The sequence below is a fragment of the Mauremys mutica genome, chromosome 8 (genome assembly GCF_020497125.1).
Source record: "Mauremys mutica isolate MM-2020 ecotype Southern chromosome 8, ASM2049712v1, whole genome shotgun sequence".
Lineage (NCBI taxonomy): Eukaryota > Metazoa > Chordata > Testudines > Geoemydidae > Mauremys > Mauremys mutica.
In genome coordinates this window covers 111,020,466-111,041,676 of record NC_059079.1, presented here as the reverse complement: position 1 = coordinate 111,041,676, position 21,211 = coordinate 111,020,466, and the positions used below count along the sequence as shown (strand labels likewise).

General features: G+C 45.3%; 1 protein-coding gene across 2 annotated transcripts; it reads right to left on the bottom strand.

Moving 5' to 3' along the window:
* Window positions 1-676: 676 nt before the first annotated feature.
* Window positions 677-18,431, bottom strand: REEP2 (receptor accessory protein 2). Of its 2 annotated transcripts, XR_006581911.1 has the most exons (9): window positions 18,225-18,431; window positions 17,176-17,248; window positions 10,441-10,517; window positions 9,866-9,986; window positions 9,153-9,266; window positions 8,500-8,644; window positions 6,947-7,107; window positions 4,007-4,161; window positions 677-2,995 (listed from the first exon to the last, which is right to left on the bottom strand). XR_006581911.1 is itself a non-coding variant. In XM_045028971.1 (8 exons), exons 1-8 carry the CDS (start codon window positions 18,254-18,256, stop codon window positions 4,087-4,089), a joined length of 798 nt encoding a protein of 265 aa, XP_044884906.1. In that variant the 5' UTR covers window positions 18,257-18,431; the 3' UTR covers window positions 677-4,086. The 2 variants fall into 2 exon arrangements, 1 of the variants encoding a protein (XP_044884906.1); XM_045028971.1 differs by having other exon boundaries at window positions 677-4,161.
* Between the last annotated feature and the right edge of the window lie 2,780 nt (window positions 18,432-21,211).

Below are 21,211 nucleotides of genomic sequence, written 5' to 3'. Positions count from 1 at the left end.
GGAAGGAGTTGAGCACTACAGTGTGTTACTGCTATTCCAGGCAATGGAGCTGGCACCACCCCTCTATTCATCTGCTCTCTGCACTGGTAGTAAAGTTGCCCTCCATGCCCCACTTGTGTCTACAAACTCATGTTTGCAACTACCCAGCCAGGACACCGATTTTTAGATACCCCCAGCTTGGGCTTCCCAAGCTGGATCAAGAGCAGAAAGAGGGTGAATTTTACTCTCAGTGACAGTATCCCACTCTGTACTTTCTATAATACATAATTACAATTATGCTAGCCTGACCTTAGAACATAAGAATGGCCATACTGGGTCAGACCAAAAGATCCATCAAGCCCAGTATCCTGTCCCCTGACAGTGGCCAATGGCAGGTGCCCCAGGAGGAATGAACAGAACAGGTTATCATCAAGTGATCCATGCCCTGTCATCCAATCCCAGCTTCTGGCAAACAGAGGCTAGGGCCACCATTCCTGCCCATCCTGGCTAATAGCCATTGATAGACCTATCTTCCATGAATCTATTTAGCTCCCTTTTGAACCCTGTTATAGTATTGGTCTTCATAACACTCTCTGGCAAGGAGTTCCAGAGGTTGACAGTGTGTTGTGTGAAAAAATACTTTCTTGTGTTTGTTTTAAACCAGCAACCTATTCATTTCATTTGGTGGCCCCTTGTTCGTGTATTATAAGAAGGAGTAAATAACACTTCCTTATTTACTTTCTCTATACCACTCATGATTTTATAGACCTCTATCTTTTCCAAGCTGAAAAGTCCCAGTCTTATTAATCTCTCCGCATACAGAAGCAATTCTATACCTCCAATCATTTTTGTTACCCTTTTCTGAACCTTTTCCAACTCCAATGTATCTTTTTTGAGATGGGGCGACCACATCTGCATGCAGTTTTCAAGGTATGGGCGTGCCATGTATTTATATTCAAGGATAAAATAAAGACAGCTGCAGAACAGTGATAGTATTTGATAGACAACAGACTAATGCAACTGATATTCAAAAGGCTATCAAAGGAATTTTAAGGCTAAAAAGTGAAGCACTCATGGGTCAGAAAATGACAGTTAAGGCTATGCATTCAACTCTGCCCCTAATGTGGGTGTGCACAGATTACAATGCAGTATTTAATTGCATGATTACATACCAATTTTCCCGGAGAACCACTGCCCCTTTCAACATACAGAACGGTGCACAGTGAATGAAGCAGCTCTTTCATGCTTATTTTTTATTATAATTGTTCAGTGTGTGGTTCCTGTCTCCATACACTGCACACCAGCCAACTCCTCCACAAAGAAGGAGCCTCTGCCTTATTCACTGGATAAACTTACCTCCTTCAGTTCACACTGTCCAGCTTCTGGAGTGAGCAAGGCAGAGGTCTTGTGGAAAGTGACAGTATGAGGATAATATAATTAGAGATCGTATGGAAATTAATATGCATAAAGAGGGCAATGGGGGGTTGGAAGTAGAATATGGGCTGCCTTACCCTTGGTATTCCCAGACTTGAGTCCTTCACAGTTTAAGAGAGCATTTGATATGGAAATTTTTATGTTAAAAAAAAAACTGATGAAATCTGATCATGCCAAGTTACTTACTATACAGCATAATTGCCCTATCCTGTCCAATATAGGATAGACTTGGACATGGTTCCTTCACAGTCAAGTCTCTTTCCAAATGCACCTTCACATGTCATTCTATAGAATAAAAAGTTCCTCTTCACTTTCTTATGCAGTTCCAGATCACAAAATGGTAAGAGATTGTACCCTGAATGAGAATTTCCACTTAGATAGATACACATGCAAGTGCAGTAGCACTGGAACATTGGCAGATCATTAGTAATTAAGAAAAAAATACAATGCACATACAGAAAGCTTGTAAATCTTAATGCCTCAGCCAAATCAAAAAGGACTTTCACCAGACCACCTTATCTATTACTTAGGGCTAGCATCCCTGACAAATTACAAGATTCTTCCACAGCCTACCAAGACACTAGAACTGGTCAGTATGCTTGATTTTTTTTTTTTAAAATGGCAAAAATTTTATCCCTTCTCTCTTTGTATTTGAAAGATGTGAGCTTTTCATAAAATTTATGCCCAGGCCAAGAACAAACATGCAAAATTTCAGCCCAAAAGGTGGCAGTCTTGACAAAGTTATAAGAAATTGAAGAACGCTACAGGAGGTGTTCCTATACACTGCCGACAACATAACTAGGCGTTTAGGCTAAGAGCTCTGCCATAGTTTTAGAAGCGAGAAAATAGGCTACAGAAATAGGGGGAAATCCATACTCCTAAAATACAGAGAGAATGGTCTTTAATAGGCAGGAAAGCTCCTTTGGCAGCTAATCTCAGTGAAAAATCAAGGCCACCAAATATTCATCTCCACGACATTAGTCAAGTGGTAACAGTGATATGAGGGTCCCTACTCATCTTCTGGATCCCCCCCACCAAGAGACGTTGGGAAAGATCTACTGACAGGTACAGGTTAGGATGTGTTCTCACCCAGAGGAGGGGGGATCCCTTCAGCTATTCTCAACATATTGGTGTCCAGCATAGCTTGCACTGACACACCTCAAAGGTGTTTTTTTGTTTTGTTTTTTTTAAATGCGAGTGCTACTGACATCCAACCCCCTCATTACATACCCCATATCCAAAAGTATTTCTGGCTTGAATCTTACATGTTGCTCAGGTTCCAGGAGACTGATGGATTTGGCACATTGTTAAATACATGAAGAGTTGTTCAAGGGCTGGAGTGAGATGCAGCAGAAGGATTGATCAATCCCAATACTGTATTTTTCCCCCCAACTGAAGAATGGACTCCTGGTATCAGGATAATGAAGTTTTCATACTTTAGTTATTTGTAAACTCTCACGCCCTGTGGATTGGCTCTCCTGGAGCCTTCTGAGTTGGGACAGAAGGGCCTCTAGATTTGTTCCACCTCACACTTACTCAAGTAAGTCTGCAGACTGCATTGAGCCAGGTTTTCCAGTGTCATCTGTTAGAATGAAAGAATTTATCAGATTAGTTCTAGGGTGACTAGCATCGGGGTGCTGTGGAGTTCAGCCATTGGGTGTGAATGTAACATCCTCAAAGTCCACCCAGGAGAGGCTCATTGGCCCCCGCATTGCCTCACACACCCACCCTTTTTGACATCATCCATACAGGAATTGGACTGGACTATGGAATCCAAAATAAAATTCAAGCAATTCTGGAGACGGACCACAAACTCCAGGAGTGCCAAGTAGTCAGTTCTCCAGCAGACACACTTGTATATACTCCAGCATGTGCACACACTCACACACCCACTCATGTCCTCCTAGCCACTGTGGAGTCTCAGCTCCCTCCCTGCTCTTCCTTCTCCCTGAAAAGCAAAGAAAGCCATTCATCCTCACTTCCTGAGAGTCCATCTGCAGCATATGCTGGAACCCTGACAATTCCACTCCTCCTACAAGTCAATCATGAATGAAACTGGAAAGCATCAGCCACACATTGCTTCAGTCCCCTTCCCTAAAAGAATGGGCTTGAATTACAAAGGAACTGGTACCAGCCACTTTGCTACAGGCACTTACTACCAATAATTCCCCTCAGTGGCTTCAGGAGGATGCCCAGGCTGATGTAAGACATTTTCGGGAGCTGTCCACCCCAAATGGAACTTTAGTGGCCCCATCCTGAATATTTTTTCAGCCTCTGCGCAAGGGATGGCTCTAACCCTAATTAACCAGCGGACCAAATTTGATGATGAATCCTGGTCATGTGCCACCTGAGGCACATTGTGCATATGTTAAGAATAATAATAATCAGTTCTTCCAGCAGAGTTTCCCTATTAGGGTTATGCAGAGAGGGGATCCCAAAGCAACAGGCTATGTACAGATAGATCAGCATTCCCTCCAACAGAGAGATGAAGACTAAATAGTTTCTGAGGATGTGCATCCTCCACTCCACATGCTGAATCCCTACCACGCCCTCGCCTTGGAATAAGCTCTACAAAGAAGTAGCTGTTATGTACATGTATCTCAGCTCCCTTCCTCTGGAAAGTGTCCCTTCAAAGTGACAGGCAAATCCTGGGACAGATGGGTGGGGGTGTCCTTAGGCTGACTCCCCAGCAGCAATGGAGCCTGCAGCTTTCTTCTTGGGGCGAGCTTTCACACTCTTTAGTGGAGGCTGCAAAAGAAAAACAGAGAAACTATCAGTTCATGTAGGGCACAAGTACAGAGCAGAAAGGAGGGGTAGCATAAATCAACACAACACAGCAAGGAGGGTTGGCAGAACACAAGGAGTCTATTTAATCCAATATGCTGACCTCTTAAACACGGCTGAAGGGACACAATCTGCTCAAAAATCTGGACTTATCCTTGATATTTTTAAACTTTTTTTTGTCAGTGTCACTGTATAGTCATTGCTTTCTTTTGTTTCAGTGGGTCTTTCACACAGCAACAGGGAATGAAAAACATTTTAAACCATAGGAAAATTTAATAGGAAAAAACCCAAGAATCAGCAAGGGGCCTTGAGAGAAGAAGTGTCTTGGGGGTGGGGTGGGAAGAAGAAACTAGGTTTCAAATCAATCATTAGTCTCTATTCCAACTTTTCTGGTTCTAAACAGTACCCACAATCCTGCTCTTCCAGAAAGAGAGCCATTAATGTCTTGGACTAGTTTGTACACTCTGCTTCAATTGCTTATCTTATTCCAGATCCTTAGGGAGGGGAGTGGATTCAGTGAGTTGTGAAGACTTGACACCATTGACAGAGCTGAGAAGTTGCCCAAAGCAGGTTTCTGAAAAAGTGTCTAAGAATTCCCACAACAAAAGAACAGAAATTGGACTTGTTTCTTCTGCTTGGTCTTCCTTCAGAATTTTCAAGTCTTCCTGAAAAGCACCTTGCCTTCTGAATCCATCATGAAGCAGCAGAAAAGGACACAGTCCCTATTTCCTGCCCCTGACCTGCACTTTATAGATCACCTTTAACACCCATTAATAGGAGAATTGCAATAGAATCTGGCCCTCCTGCTTCGCAGCAGTTTATGCTCACTATTCTAGGCCACAGGGCCTTTTAGGAAAGAGAACAGGAGGATCAAGCCAGAGGAGCTTCTAGGATCAAGCATCTCATCAGACCAGGCATTTTGCCCAGCAGGTAACTAGACACCCAAGTGTGCAGCATACCCAGTCTAAACGTTTAAATGTTAATGCCATGTTACTACAGGTGGTGCAATTCAAACTATCAATCCATCACTAAATGTTTCAAAGTTTAGCAGCTTGAGTTAGGCTGAGCAAAAAATGACCCCCACCTTAATAATAAGAAACAATGTATTTATCATTTGTAAACCAAATTATGATGGTGGGGAGACCTTCAGCAAGAGCCCAAGCCTGGAAAGTTTCAGCTCAAAAAACAAAAAGTTTCAAAGTTATGAGCATCTGAAAAAAGAGGGGATTCAAATGGAAACTATACTGGACATAAATGCACCCATTCTAGTGTGTGGCTAGGCTTAGAGATGTGATTGAAGGATGGAAGGCATAATAACCATCCACTCCTATGTGAAAAAAGGCCAAAAGGGGAGTAACAGGATCAAGTTATATATCTAAGGCATTTCTAAGACTCAAAACACAGGCTGGATCTATCAGTAAAAGTTTCTTGACAGGAACTGTCCCAGGGAAGTGGGAGTCTCATTGTTTCACATCCAACATCATCTAGGCTAAGAGCCTCTAATGGACTTATCCTCCATGAATGTATCTACTACTTTTTTGAACCCATTTATAGTTTTGGCCTTTACAACATCCCCTGACAATAAGTTCCACAGGTTGACTGTGCATTGTGTGAAGTAGTACTTATGTTTGTTTTAAACCTGCTGCCTATTAATTTAATTGGGTGACTCTTGGTTCTTGTATTATGTGAAGGAATAAATAACACTTCTCTATTCACTTTCTCCACACCATTTATAATTTTATAGACTTCTATCATATACCCCCCCCTTAGTCGTCTCTTTTCTAAGCTGACCAGTTCCATTCTTCTTAATCTCTCCCTCATATGGAAGCTGTTCAATACTCCTAATTATTTTTGTTTCTCTTCTGTACTTTTTTCCAATTCTACTATAACTTTTTTGAGATGGGGCAACAACAGCTGCACGCAGCATTCAAGGTGTGGGCATACCATGAATTTATATAGTGGCTTTATGATATTTTCTGTTTTATTCTCTGTCCCCCTATGTTGGCTTTTTTTGACTGCTGCTGCACACTGCACCAGCAGATGTTTGCAGAGAACTATCTATGATGTCATCTATGACGACTCCAAGATCTCTTTCTTGAGTGGCAACAGCTAATTTAGACTCCATTGTTTTTTATGTATAGCTGGGATTATGTTTTGCAATAGGCATTACTTTTCACTTACCAACACTGGGCAAAAAAAATCGCAGGTGAAATTCAGTCACTCAGTTTAGCGAGGTCCCTTTGTAATTCTTCACAGTCAGCTTTGGATTTAGTTATCTTGAGTAATTTTGTATCATCTGCAAACTTTGCCACCTCACTCTGTTTACCCCTTCATTTATTAATGTGTTGTACAGATCCCTAGGGGACCCTGCTATCTACCTCTCTTCACTGTGAAAACTGACCTTTTATTTCTACCCTTTGTTTCCTATCTTTTAACCAGTTACTGATCCATGAGAGGACCTTCCCTCTTACCTCATGATCACTTACTTTGCTTCAAAGCATTCGGTGTGGGACCTTGTTAAAGGCTTCCTGAAAGTCCAAGTACACTACTGTATCACTCTTGTACACATGCTTGTTGACTCCCTCAAAGAATTCTAATAGACTGGTGAGGCATGATTTCCCTTCACAAAAGACAAGTTGACTCTTCCTCAACATATCGTGATCTATGCATCTGATAATTCTGTTCTTTACTACAATTTAAACTATACAAACCAGCTCCAGCCCAAGAAGTCATTCATACACCAGCTCACCTCAGCTTTTGTCACTTTCTTAGGAGCTTTGAGGCTCTGGGTGCGTTTCGGTGTTTTGTCTCCTGCATCCTCATCTGAAGGTTCTGTTCTAGAATCAGACTGGGCCCCATTTGACCTTTGAGACACACTGGCCTCTTCTCCTGAGGAGTAACAGGAAGCAGCTAAGGATAAGAAGAAAACAAAAACACCTTTTGTACTTTTCAGTCCAAAGTCCATCCAAAAGGGGCTCCCAATCAGGGCTGTCAGGAGGGGAGAGAGGAATCAACAGCTCTTACTCAGGGCCTGGGGGATACACCCAAGAGCGTGCAAACATGCCCATAATCTGGGAAGGACAGGGAAAATGTAGAAGACTTATGCCCCCTAACCAGGGTAGATTGATTGGCATCAAACAATTTAAATCACTGGTTTTCATCATGATTTAAATGAGCAAGCAGGAAATCTTGATTTAAATAATAAATTTTACTCCTTTTGCATTTTTACCTTTTAGTTATTTTCCTAAAGAGAGGTTGATTCTCTTTGACTGGTAACCATTAAAACACAACGGTACACTAAAATTGGTACTTGTGTATAGTTATAGAATATTCTCCTGTTAGCACATTTACTTTAAGCTGCTAAAGTTTAAAACGTTTTTCAGACTCTTCATTTTTACATTCTTCTATGTTAAAAAATAGTGAATGATGCAATTCTTATTTACTAGAGGATTGATTTTTACTTGCTGTTTTTGTGCTTTTTCAATAGCACTTGACACAAATCACATTTAAGAAAGTTACCTTAAATGTGCTGGATACACAAGAAAAAAGTTTATCAAATGTTTTGCTTTTGAAACTGATTAAGCAAAGAAGGAATGTATTATCTGTAATTTGTGAATTGATATATTATTTCTGTTCACCATGTCCTTCAAGATTTTAAAATTAGTAGAGGTCATACTCTAACACACAGTTTTTACTCTTAGATTGGAAAAGGAAAACAGGCTTTCCTGCTTTTGTACTTTCCCATTTTTTTTAACCTTTAAGGAACTAGATATTTAACTGCACTCATTGAATAAACCGAAATGAAGAGAATTCTCTTCGTACCTCCAGAAGAAGCTACTACTGAAAAAGCTAGTTTAGCACTTAAAATAAATACATACATACATACATAAATCAGGTTCCAGGTGCATAGCCAGCAACTGCCAGCAGTTCAGTGATGTGGTATTCTTTAAAAATTATGGTAGTGGACGCATATTGTATGAACATTTTTTCATGAATTTAAATGACTAATGTCTAAACTTACTATATTAATGTAGGCTATCATATTTTCAAATTTAATTTTAAATAGATTTTAAAAATAAAAAAAAATCCAGGGATGACAGCAGATTCATCTGGAAGGGAACTCACTCCAAAAATCTCTTTCCCCCAAGTAACAGGCAACTCATACTCCTGTATTACATGCAGCATTCAAAACATAAAATCCAAAGCTTTGGCAGCACTTACCACTATCTTGAAGCCTCGATACCCTCCCCTTACCCCTGTTGTTCAGGGCCTCTTGAATGGCCTACCAGGAGTATTATATACCTGAATCCTCAATGGTATCAAGGCCACTAGTGGAGGTGCGCAGCTGTGGCTTGGGGCTCCGTAGATGCACAGTATCTTCATCCCGGATCAGAGTCAAGTCCTGCATGCTGAAACTCCTCAGCTTCTCAGACAAAACTCCCTGACCCTAATAGGACATAACAGTTAGTGACATGGATATCTCATACATGGCTTCTGTCATCTGGGATTTTTCACAGAGACAAATTGGAAGGAGAGGGAAAATGTCCCATTCCCCACAAAGAGACTCAAGAGGAAGAGACATGCTCCAGAAGCCAACAGGAAAGAAGATTGACCCAGGGAAATCTCCCACTCAGCCCTGCCCCAAGCTGAAGTGCTGTGTGAAGAATAATGCAAACTGGAGGAAGGCAGGAGGAGAGTGAGGTCAGCAGCACCCACCAGCTTTCCTCCAAGCCAACAGGGAATCAGCTGGAGGGACACAGCAACAGGAACTGAAATAGTTTTAAAACAGAATTTGATAAATGTATGAATGGGATTATATGACACAGTTGCCTATGATAGCTGGGCAATGCACTTGATGACCAAGGAGGTCCCTTCCAATCCTATGGAAGTTATCCTGCTGGGGGCAGACTGGTGTCTCAGAGGCTAAAGAAGTGGATGCAGCACAGTTCTGTTACCTTTGCAGCTGCAGTGACTGCTGCATTGGCAGCCAAGTTTAAACCTTTCTTGCCGACTCGCATCATGGTTTCATAGCTCTTGTCACGGGCCTGGGTAATATACTCATCAATCTCCTAGGAAAGAAGTGGGGAAACCCAACATTTAGATTCCTGGTTACAAGCATGGTCAGAGATCCTCCCCATTAAAATCCAAAAGCTCACATCAGGCACTTTTCTCCAAGACTAATGGCACCAGCTACTAGGCATTACTTCTGTCACCACCATCCCTCTGCCATTTACAGCAGGCTTGCACCCAGTAGAGGGTTGCATTTGCAACTTGTCAAAAAGCAGTGAACTGTATCTAATTTACAGAAGATGGAGCAGAGGATAGCTGCGCCTACCATAATATGAAGTTGCAGCCTGCAGAGGCTACAGGTTCTAGAATGCATGACTTCCATCTTGATTCAAACAGTCTAACTGCTGGAGCAGTCCATGCGGGAACCCATCACATCTGCAAGCTACACATCTACACTAAAAATTACAGCTACTACAGGTCATATTGCAATACTCCATAGGGTGCACTTTGGCCACCTTGCTTTAGAGAAGTAACGCATCCTACATCTCTATGCAGCACAAATATGACTTGATGCATCAGGATATTTATTATGGTCTAAATGGGTCAAAAGTCACCCAACTTCCAGGGCAGATCAATAGCCATGGCAATAGAAAAGTACCTTCTCTTTACTGGAGAGTGTTGGGTGCACAAACTTCCTGTAGAGGACGCTGGAGCCCTTGGTGTAAGGAGAGAGTAGCCAAATCACAAATGCGATTTTCAACTCGAAATAAAACGGAAACCTGAGCAAGATGGAGAAGCTGGAATCAAGAGCAGGTCAGAGACAGATAGGCAGATAGTCCAAAGTGGAGCACAGATCGGATTAGTAAAGAGAAGATTCAGAAATGGAACAGAATCATCATGACAAGGCCAGCAATGTAACAGAGTCCTTCCTGAACCTCTGGGACACACTTCCTTGAGGCCTCTCTGGGTATGTCTCCATAGACTTGGGTTTGTAGCTGTATAGACAGCGTTTGTAGTCGCAGCTCAGGCTGGAGCTCAGGCTCTGAAGCCCACCAGGCATTTATGGCTACATAAGGCAAAGAGGCTAAGTCACAGCTTCCAGCCACAATGGCTACAAAAAAAGTCCTTGAGTGGAGAGGACCCTTCCTCCTGTATCCCACAGCAGCTGATCCTAGAAGAGTGTCAGAGCTTTCCCTCCCTTCCCCCCATGGAATGAACAGCCTGGATACTCACCAGGAAAGAACAATATCTGTGAGTGTTTCTGCTGTGGTGAAGAAGGCAAACACAATCCAATACATCATCCACTTCACCTGCAAAAGGACAGCTATTCCATTAGAAACCAAAAAACACAAACACTAGGTTACAATCCAAAAACTGGGATTTTTTCCTTGTAAAATGACTTGTCACCTCAAGATGTTAATTTTATCCTAAGGATGAGGGTACGTATCAGTAATTTAGGACAGAACACATTAAATGGATGTCATAATTAATCCATAAAACATGAAATTATGAACACAGGAAAATATCAGCTAAGGTTAACCTTTAAAAAAATCCAAACAAATTAAGATATGCAAATACGTAGCTAGGAATGCCCAAACAACCTTAACTCTTATGTAGTGACACCATAAAATACCAAATGATTACAGCATTTTAACGTTTATAGTCCCAAACTAGATTAAGACTTTTTGACTGAACATTAGATTTTTCTTTTTGCCATAAATCACAACACGTTTGGATTTCCTTCTAATTTTAACTTTGACCCTGAATTTCCTGGATTTGTTATGCTTGGAGATATATATAGTGACATGCCTGTAGTACTGCTTTTACTCTAAATTACTGATATGTACTCTAAACCTTAATTCCATCTTTGATGTAGTTTGTTTGGGAATTTTCATTTTAATTAAAAGTTTTATAAGTGAACAAGAAACCCATAGAAACTGTTACCATGTGATATTTCTGGGGAAGTTTATTTATTTATTTATTTAATTAATTTATTATTAAACTTTTAGGGACATATTTCCCTGTGGGTCCTGATTGTTTGATGCTCTGGAGCCAACAAATTTTCCCCTCCCTATTGAATTGGTGAACTGGGTAATTTTTGAAAAGACACATTTAAAGACATTAATGATCACTTTTTGCTATTATTCATAAAGGAAAGAATATCTATTAGAGACTGAAGAATAAAGTTTTCTCCTTCAGAGAAATGCATGAAGTGTTGCCCTTTTTCAAAATTATCACTAACTCCCTTTGTTTTCAATAGGAGAAAAGTCAAGATGCCCTCGGGGAAGATGGTAGCCCTCCTGTATTGTTAGGAGGTAGGGAGAAGCACTGCAAGCAGCACATAAATGGAGGCAGTGGCTATCTTTGCTAAAGGCAACTTGTAGTCTCAATGCCACTGAGAATAATGGCAGATGTTAGCCATTGTGAAATAGGGGAATTGTGTGTGGAATTATCTAGAAGATTATGCGCTGAAGTTTACATTTTCCTGCCTGATGAAGTTTGAAGAGTGTCATTAAGATAATTTGGGAGAAAAAAAAATAAGATCTGATATAGGATGCTAAATTTCTTAATTTAATTTTATTTCAAACTAATTAATGGATTTACTTGTAAAGTCTTAGAAAATTCATTCTATGCTCAACAAGAAAGTGCTGTAATTTTGGAGAAAAATACAGCATATCCTTATACATAAGAGAGTGAATTCCTGCAAACCTCAACTCAGCCTTAACTATGGAGCCACAGCTGAGAGACACATCTACAATATACTGAATACTATTGGTCTCAATATAGAACTTTATGGTGTTGTGTCCCACTTCACTTTTTGTCATATTGCAAATTGGCCATTTATTTGATACCCCGAGCCTCTATTTGCCAGAAGTTGGGAATGAGTGACAGGGGATGGATCACTTGATGATTACCTCTTCTGTTCATTCCCTCTGAAGCACTTGGCATTGGTAGGGTTGCCAGGTGTCCAGGTTTTTTTTGTTTTTTTTTTTTTTTTAAACCAGAGCACCCGATCAAAAAAGGACTCTAGCGGCTCCGGTAAGCACCACTGACCAGGCCGTTAAAACTCCAGTTGGTGGTGCACACAGGCTCTACGTGGCTCCCAAGAAACAGCCGGCATGTCCGGCTCCTAGGCAGAGGGGTAGCCAAGGAGGCTCCATGCGCTGCCCTCACCCACAGGTGCCACCACGAGCACCAGCTCTGCAGCTCTCATTGGCCAAAACCGCAGCCAATGGGAGCTGTGAGGGCAGCGCCTGCAGGCAGAGGCAGCATGTGGAGCCCCCTGGCTGTGCCCCCACCTAGGAGTCGGAGTGAGATGTTGCCGATTCCCGGGAGCTGCCTGAGGTCAGCGCCACCTAGAGACCGCACCTCCTCCCACACCCCAATCCTCTGGCCCCAACCCCCTCCCGCACTCCAAACCCCTCTGCCTCAGACCAGAGCCCCCTCCTGCACCCCAAACCCCTCATCCATAGCCCCGCCCCAGAGCCCACACCCCCAGCCAGAGTCTTCACCCCCTCCTGCACCCCAACCCCCTGCCCCAGGTTGGTGAAAATGAGCAAGTCAGTAAGGATAGAGGAGAGTGAGCAACGGAGGGAGGGGGGAAGGGAGTGGGCAGCACCTCGGAGAAGGGGTGTTCAGTTTTCTGCAATTAGAAAGCTAGCAACCCTAGGCATTGGCCACCGTTAGAAGATAGGATACTGGGCTAGATGGACCTTTGGTCTGACCCACTATGGCCATTCTTATGTATTCCTACTCTTATTTTCTGATAGCCCCTTGCAAGAGGCTTTATAAAAGCCATTGTGAAAGCTCAAATTAAGTTATAGTGACTGATTCTCCTTTACTCATTATTCTGTTGACTCAAAATTCTACATCAAAGACACACGGTTTTCCTTTAAAGAAACTGGGCTGCTTCATCCCGATCATTAACTCCCCCAAAGACAGAAATTGTTGGGCCGCACCAGAATAGATGACTTCACACAACTAGAGGCTGCACTGATGTTAACAGAGTCAACCATCTGTTAACTGCTTGGACTGTTCAGTGCAGCAGAGGCCGAAGGCAATTGGTTGGTGGGAGAAAAAGCCAGGCAGGAAGCTAGGGATCGTGGTCTGCAAAAACAGGGGGAAAAGGACAAGCTGAGTTTGCTACAAACTAGAATAAAAAGCATTGGTAAAGTGGGTGACAGTGGGACAAGTAAGGTAAATTGGCTATGTAAGGCAGGAATTAAAAAAAAAAGGCAAATGAGCATAGATAAAAATTCTTCTCTTTTCTTTGCCAGTGTTGTCTATTTTTTAGACTGAGCTTTTCAAGGCAAGGACTACTAGTTTTGCATTTTGTTTTTGCAGTTTTAAATAATTGGCAGACTGCTAATTGAAAAGAATAAATATAATTGTGTTCCTTAGAGCACCACTCTTTCAGGTACTGTAAAAATTATAAACCAAAACCCTATACTATAAACATTAATGTTGCATAATCAAACACTGAAAAGTTAGACAATGCCAGTTATTCAGATTGATAGGGCAACAATAATATTTCCTAACTTTCAAATGCTTGACCTTCCAACAACACATTCTTTTAACATACTTTTATAGAATAATAGGTCTCATGCTGGCAGTATTATCCTTGGTATTTCTAATTAGAAATGACAATTTCTTAACTCGAAGTGTTGAATCCAACATGAGGGAATTCTATATAAGACATCTTGATATATACAGAAGAACTGATAACAGAACAAAAAATTAGTGGTAGTTTAGGTACAAGTGCTCATGACGTGATCACATTTGTTATGTGCCAACAGACTAAAGTCCAAAGCAGTAATACCTGATGCTGTAAAAAGGCTCAGTTTCACAAAGCTGAAAACAGTTATGAGCCAAATCAGTTGGTTGCCACATAACAGTGTTTAGCCCACTGGTTCATCTTCAGTCCATGCATTATGCTTTTCTGGGATGATGGGTAAACATCCTCCCCATAAAAAGACAAAAAAGCGGGGAAATGTAGTAGGAAGAGAACCTGAAACAGAAGCCCTTGTATCAGAGGCCTGGTATAAGGGAGGACTTGCTCACAAAATCTGGCAAGAACAGGACTGATATTACAGAAATATACATTCCTAAAAAGTGCTAAGCACAGAGTACTCACGCAGACACATCCCGATATCAAGTAATACCAGAACATCCAAATATCATGGATGGTACAAAAACATTCCCCAAGAGTAACAGGAACACACTGACCTCTCCTAAAAAATGAGATCAGGATAACAGTACATAATAAAAATGTTTTAATCAAACAAACATGTACAAGGTAATGGGTAATAACTAGCCACTTCGGGGAAACTAACTATGTCAGAGGCAGTAATAACTTGTTTGTATCAAGGTATAATAATGTTTCTCAAAGGAAGTATCTTTGTTCAGCCAAGGGGAGAATGAAAAGTCCCATCATTCACTAAACTGCATCCATTGTCACGGGCATACATGTCTTAGTATCCTCGTAAAGTCTGCCAGGTGCTATTACCATGCTTTGTTGACAATAAACCTGACCTGGTGCCTTCGCACCTTAACGCATCTTGTGGTCATTGGGAGGTTCGCTCAAGGTCTGTTGTGCCACCTGTCTGCGCAAAGTTGGGACAGCACACAGGGAAAAAAAAAAAAACAACACACACATGCACCCAAACATCTAACCATAAGTACAAAGTACTATAATTAGGAAGGAAAAAAAATCAAATGCACAAATGTAAAATGTTTTTTAATTCATTTAATGTGTGCCATTTAATTCTGCATTGTTCCACCACAACCCATTTCTCCCTCAAACTGACACCACTACTGAGTCACTACTGATGTGGTCTGGATTCAATAGACAAAGCTCGATATAACTTTAGAAGGCTGAAGAAACATGAGGAGACATTGCAGAACTAGGTCCTGTAGCCCTCACTGTTGATACCATTCCTGGCTCTGCAGTTCTGCAAATAGGAGAACCACAAGTCATACCACAGACATCAACTCCACCACACCAGTGTCCTACTAATCAGTGTTGCTGCTCCTCTTAGAGGCAGCAGTGAAGCAGGCAAAGAAGAGTAAAGAGGGACTAGACTCCACCCAAATACCAGCCAGATATCACCTCTCACACTGAGGTGCTGTTCTGAAATGCTCAGAGGAGCACCATGCCTCCAATCAGGAGATTCATTGCTTGCTGCTGGAAAGTCCACATCCCAAACCACTGCGACACCATGGGCAGTAGCCACAAGGGTGGGGAGACTAAAGAGAAATAAGCCCTAAAACGGGGTCGGCAACCTTTCAGAAGTGGTGTGCTGAGTCTTCATTTATTCACTCTAATTTAAGGTTTTGTGTGCCAGTAATACATTTTAACGTTTTTAGAAGGTCTCTTTCTATAAGTCTATAATATATAACTAAACTATTGTTGCATGTAAAGTAAATAAGGCTTTTAAAATGTTTAAGAAGCTTCATTTAAAATTAAATTAAAATGCAGAGCCCCCCGGACAGGTGGCCAGGACCCAGGCAGTGTGAGTGCCACTGAAAATCAGCTTGCATGCTGACTTCGGCACCCGTTGCCTACCCCTGCCATAAAAGGAAGCTGGAGAAAATCCAGCCTGACAGAAGTCTCTTATCATTCAAGAAAAGAAACGGGGCAGAATAAATCATCCAACCTATAAAAGGAAAACTAAAGAAGACTGAGAAGACTGAAGAGTAACAAAAGGAGGCAGAAGAAAAGGGCTAGAGAACCATATTCCAATGAAGAGGGGAGGGAAAAGCATCTCATCTGTTTGGACTTTGAAATACTTTCAGATTATACCATATTTTCACACTTTCACTGTCTTTCCTGCTAAACTAGATTTAGGATTTGAAACCTCCAGCCAAATCAGCCTCTTTCCATGACATCATCTCCTTTCGGTCCAAAACTGTCAATAGGCAGGGGTAACATATTAGCCTACAACTTGGACAAAAGGGCCCCTCGGAATTTGAGTACCTGGATATTTTTAATAAAAATTATCTGGACAACTAAATGATCAACTCTGGAGATGCTCACCCTTCTTAAAAAGATACTGTTCCAACAAGTCAGTCTGTCTGCAGAGAATCAGTGTGACATCCATGTATGGGGGCACACTTTTCCTTCAGGACCAGAAGCTTAAGGAGTTTTAAATTTAAACTTAAATGGTGCCACCAGAGAAGTACTGTTTTGATAAAGCACTGCTTGCCGGTTCCTTCTGCCAGGGTTTTGCTGTCTGACCTCATTAGAATAGATTAATATCCTCCATCTGTTCCTCTCAACAAGCAAATCTGAAACACCATACCTTCTTAAAGGATCCATTAATATTATCAATAATGAGCACCTGCAGAGCATAAGAACACAAGAACGGCCATACTGGGTCAGACCAAAGGTCCATCTAGCCCAGTATCATGTCTGACTTCAGCCTGATTTTCAGGAGAGCTCTGCTTCCTTATGGGTACCTAAACATAGACCAGATTTTCAAGCTTGCTCAGTAGCCAGCTGCTCCCCAGCACCCAATATGCTGACTCTTCTGAAAACCTGTCCTTTTATTCTGGTGCTTAAATGGAAGCTGAGCTCCTTTGAAAATCTGGCCCCAATTGTGTGAGCAGAATTCTGTTGGAAATATCTGGTAAAGCATTATGGTCAGCATCAGCTAACCTTCACAGTCTTGAGAGGCTAGTATTCTCATTTTACAGACGGGCAAACGGAGATGCAGAGCAGCAAAGTCAGAAGAAGTCAGTGTCTGAACTTAGCATGGGTGAGTCTGAACACACTGCACCTAGCCTTGTGGGACTGGCCTCTAACGCACCACACACACCCAAATGATAGGAGATATGCTTTGTCCCATACAGAGAAGGAAAAAAAAGCTGATCTCAGGAGGGGGAGGATCTTGGGTGGTATGGTATTGTTGAAAACAGGATGAGAGTCAGGTTTGCCAGTGGGAACACAACACGGTGACTCACACTTACATATTCTTTTACATTTTTCGTCTTCACGGCCTTGTAAGAGGAATATGCAGGGTATAAAGTGCCGAATAGTAGCCTGGAATAAAACACAGCCCATGAGAACTGTTCAGCATTCTTAGCCACTTGATGTTCCTCTCCTCCTGGATCTCAATACCTCATCTTAATTTTGCTTTCCGCCCCCCCCCTCCCCCTCCTTAGATCTCAGGAATAAGATTCAGTTATTGGCGTGCTCACAGCCTGCCTGAAGCCACCGCAGGCTTTCACCTAGGGCAATTCCACTGGCACCAAACCCTCCTTTTATATCTAAAAGCTTCAGCTTCCTGAATTTCCTACCACTGTCTCTCTCTCTCTCTCTCTCTCTCTCCATGCCTCTCGCAGCTGGGGATGGTGGGGATTACAGCACTATGAAATGCACATTACAAGGTGATTCACCTCAAGACTGTTCAGAAATGTACATTAGTAAATAATTTTGCTGCATTTCATGCAATGGACACAGTGCCCAAGTGCTCCAGCTAGCACTGCTGACAACCAAGAAGCCAGGTTTAATGGGTTAGAGCTTTGACCTACAAAGCTCACAGCGCTCATCCATTTTCAGGATGACTCTCGGGGTGGGCTGAGTTATGTGTCTCGTTCCTACGAGGAGAAGGGGGTGCTGACAGGGACCCCGTCTCAAATTCACACCCCCGCTGTTCCCGAATAGCCTCCAGTGCCCCCTGCCAGATGCAGCTAATGCCGGCGGATGCCCAGCAAGGTGGGTGGGCTCCGGGCTGCAGACGGCTGGGGGGCGGTGTCGCTGTGCGTGTGGCGAGGGCTTGGAGCTCCCGAGAAAGAGGCGCTAGCCCTAAGCCTGCGGAGCCTCCCCTCCCCGCCCCGCCGACCCCGGCCTCGCAGCGCCTGAGGCTGCGGCTCGCTCCGCAATTCTTACAGGTCCTCAGAGCCGCTGGCTCTGAGGGGCGCCGCGCAGCGCGAGCGGGTCTCTCGGCCCCCGCGTGCGACCCGCGGCTCCGCAGACTCAGGGGGCCGGGACGCTGCACAGCCACCCCCGCACTCACACCACGAGCCGGGAGATGATCCACGAAACCATGGCGGAGCCGGGCCGGCTCGAGGTCCGAGAGCAGCGGGTCCGCGGCAGCCGGCTCGGGCAGCCTCGGACGATCCTTAAAGGGCAGGTTCCTGCAGCAAGTATGGCCCCACCCCAGGCTCTTAAAGGGTAGGCCACGCCGCGTCGGAGGGAAACTGGGGCCAGAGCATCCCAAAAGCAACGTCTCCTCAGTGCGAATCCTGCGCGGCGCAGTATGTCCCACCTACCCGCCCACCACGCAGCGTCGTCCCCCCCCCCCCGTACCGCTCCGCGCCGCCACACGCGACCCCCCCCGCGCCGCCACACAGCGAACCCCCCGGTGCCCCCCCCGCACCGCTACACAGCGACCCCTTCCCGGTACCCCCCCGGTGCCCCCCCGCACCGCCACACAGCGACCCCCCCCGTAGCCCCCCTCTCTCGCGCCGCCACACAGCGACCCCCCCGGTGCCCCCCCCGCACCACTACACAGCGACCCCTTCCCGATACCCCCCCGGTGCCCCCCCGCACCGCCACACAGCGACCCCCCCAGTAGCCCCCCTCCCCCGCGCCGCCACACAGCGACCCCCCCGGTGCCCCCCCCGCACCACTACACAGCGACCCCTTCGCGATACCCCCCGCGCCGCCACACAGCGACCCCCCCGGTATCCCCCCTCCCGCGCCGCCACACAGCACTCCCTGTAACCCCCCTCCGCGCTGCTAGAACGCTCCCCTAGTACCCCTCCGTGGCACCACACAACGCCCCAGTACCCCGCCACACAGTGCCCCCGTAACCTCATCCGCACCCCCCAGCACCCTCCCATTCCTCCCCCTACACACCCCACTTACTCCTCCATGCCACCACACAGCGACCCTCCCCAGTACCCCTCCAAGCTGCTACACAGCATCCCCGTATCCTCCCTCTGCGCCGCCACACAGCGCCCTCCACTACCCTTCCACACCACATACTCCCCCTCCACCCCACCACACAGCAGCCCCTGTACTCCTCCTCGATACTGCCACACAGCACCCTCTCCAGTACTCCTCTGTACCACGTACCCACCACACACTGCCATACAGCACCCCTGGTACTCCACTATGCACCGCCACACAGCGATATCCCCTCCCCATGCTGCCACACAGCACACCCCCATACTCCCCCTCTGTGCCGCTACACAGTGCACCCCCAGTACTTCCAGTACCATACCTCTGTGTCATCACAGAGCAGCCCCTGTACTCCCCCTCCCCATGCTACCACACAGTACCCCACACTACCCCTCCGCGTGACCATTCAGCGCCCCACACTACCGCTCCATGTCATCACACAGCGCTCCCCTAGTACCCTCCCTTACTGTGCCGCAAGGCAGCACACCCCTGGTACACCCCTCTGCGCTACCACAGAGCACCCCTCTTTCCCCTCTGTGCCACTACACAGAGTCTCCAGTACCATACCCCACTCTGCACCACCATGCAGTACCCCCCTCGGTACTGTAACCCTCTCCACACCACCCCTTCCCCATGCCACTCTACCACACAGCACCCCATTCCTCCTCCAGGATACTTCCTGTGCCACCACACAGCACCCCCCATTTCACCCTGTGCTACTACACAGCACCCCTCCTCCTTGGCTATTGTCCACATCACTGCAGAGCCCTTTCCCCCCCAGATATTCCTCTGTACCACCACATAGTGCCTGCTCTCTTGTATTCCCCCACCCCACAGCACTCCTTCAGGATACCCCCTCCCCCCCGATACCCTTCCATTCTACCACACAGTACTCCCAGTATCTTCCCTCCATGCTACCACACAGCACCCCTTCCCCCTCTCTGGGATACCATAGCTAAAAGGTGGGTAACATTTTTTTCTTCTTCGAGTGGTTGTTCATGTCCATTCCAAGCAGGTGACTCACAACCCTGAACCTAGGCGGTGGGGTCAGAGTTCACTGCTGACTGAAGCACTGCATGGCTGAAGGCTGAGTCATCTCTAGCCTGATACGTGATGGCATAGTGTGACGTAAACGTGTGGATGGAGGACCACGTAGTGGTTCTACAAATTTCCTGAGTCGGGATTTGGGCCAGGAATGCCGCAGAAGAGGCCTGCGTCATTGTGGAGTGGGCCGTGATCGGAGGAGTAGGGACCTTAGCTCGACAATAACATTCCCGGATGCAGGCCGTGACCCACAAAGAGATCCACTGAGATGAAACCAGGAGCCCTTTCAGCCTATCTGCCACAGCAATGAAGAGCTGGGTAGATTTCCTAAACGGTTTGGCCCGGTCAATATAAAAGGCTAGGGCCCTAAGGACATCCAGGGAATGCAGTCTACGCGCCGTACCTGAAGAGTGTGGTTTTGGATAGAACACCGGGAGGAAGATATCCTGCCCTATGTGGAACTGGGAGACAACCTTGGGGAGGAAAGCCGGGTGAGGCCTAAGTTGGACCTTGTCCTTATGGAAGACGGTGTATGGGGGCTCGGATGTCAGCGCCCTGAGTTCCGAGACCTTTCTGGCCGAGGTGATAGTGACAAGGAAAGCAACCTTGTACAAGAGGTATAGCAGAGAGCATGAAGCCAGGGGCTCGAAGAGAGGCCCTGTGAGGGTGGAGAGGACCAGGTTGAGGTCCCAGGTCGGGGCTGGTTGACGAATTTGCGGAAACAGCCTGTCCATGCCCTTGAGGAAGTGACCAACCAGCGGGTTCGCGAAGACCGAGGTACTCTGCTCCCCCGGACGGAACACCGAGATGGCCACTAAATGAACTCGAACTGACGAGAGTGAAAGCCCCAGCTGTCTCAGGTGGAGCAAATTGTCCAGGATAATGGGAATTGGGGCCCGCAATGGCTCCTGCCCTCCCGATCAGCCCAGATGGAGAAGCGTTTCCATTTGGCCAGGTAAGTGGCCCTGGTCGACGGTATCCTGCTACCGAGCAGCACTTGCCTGACTTGTTGGGAGCATTGCATCTCCACCGGGTTCAGCCATGGAGCATCCA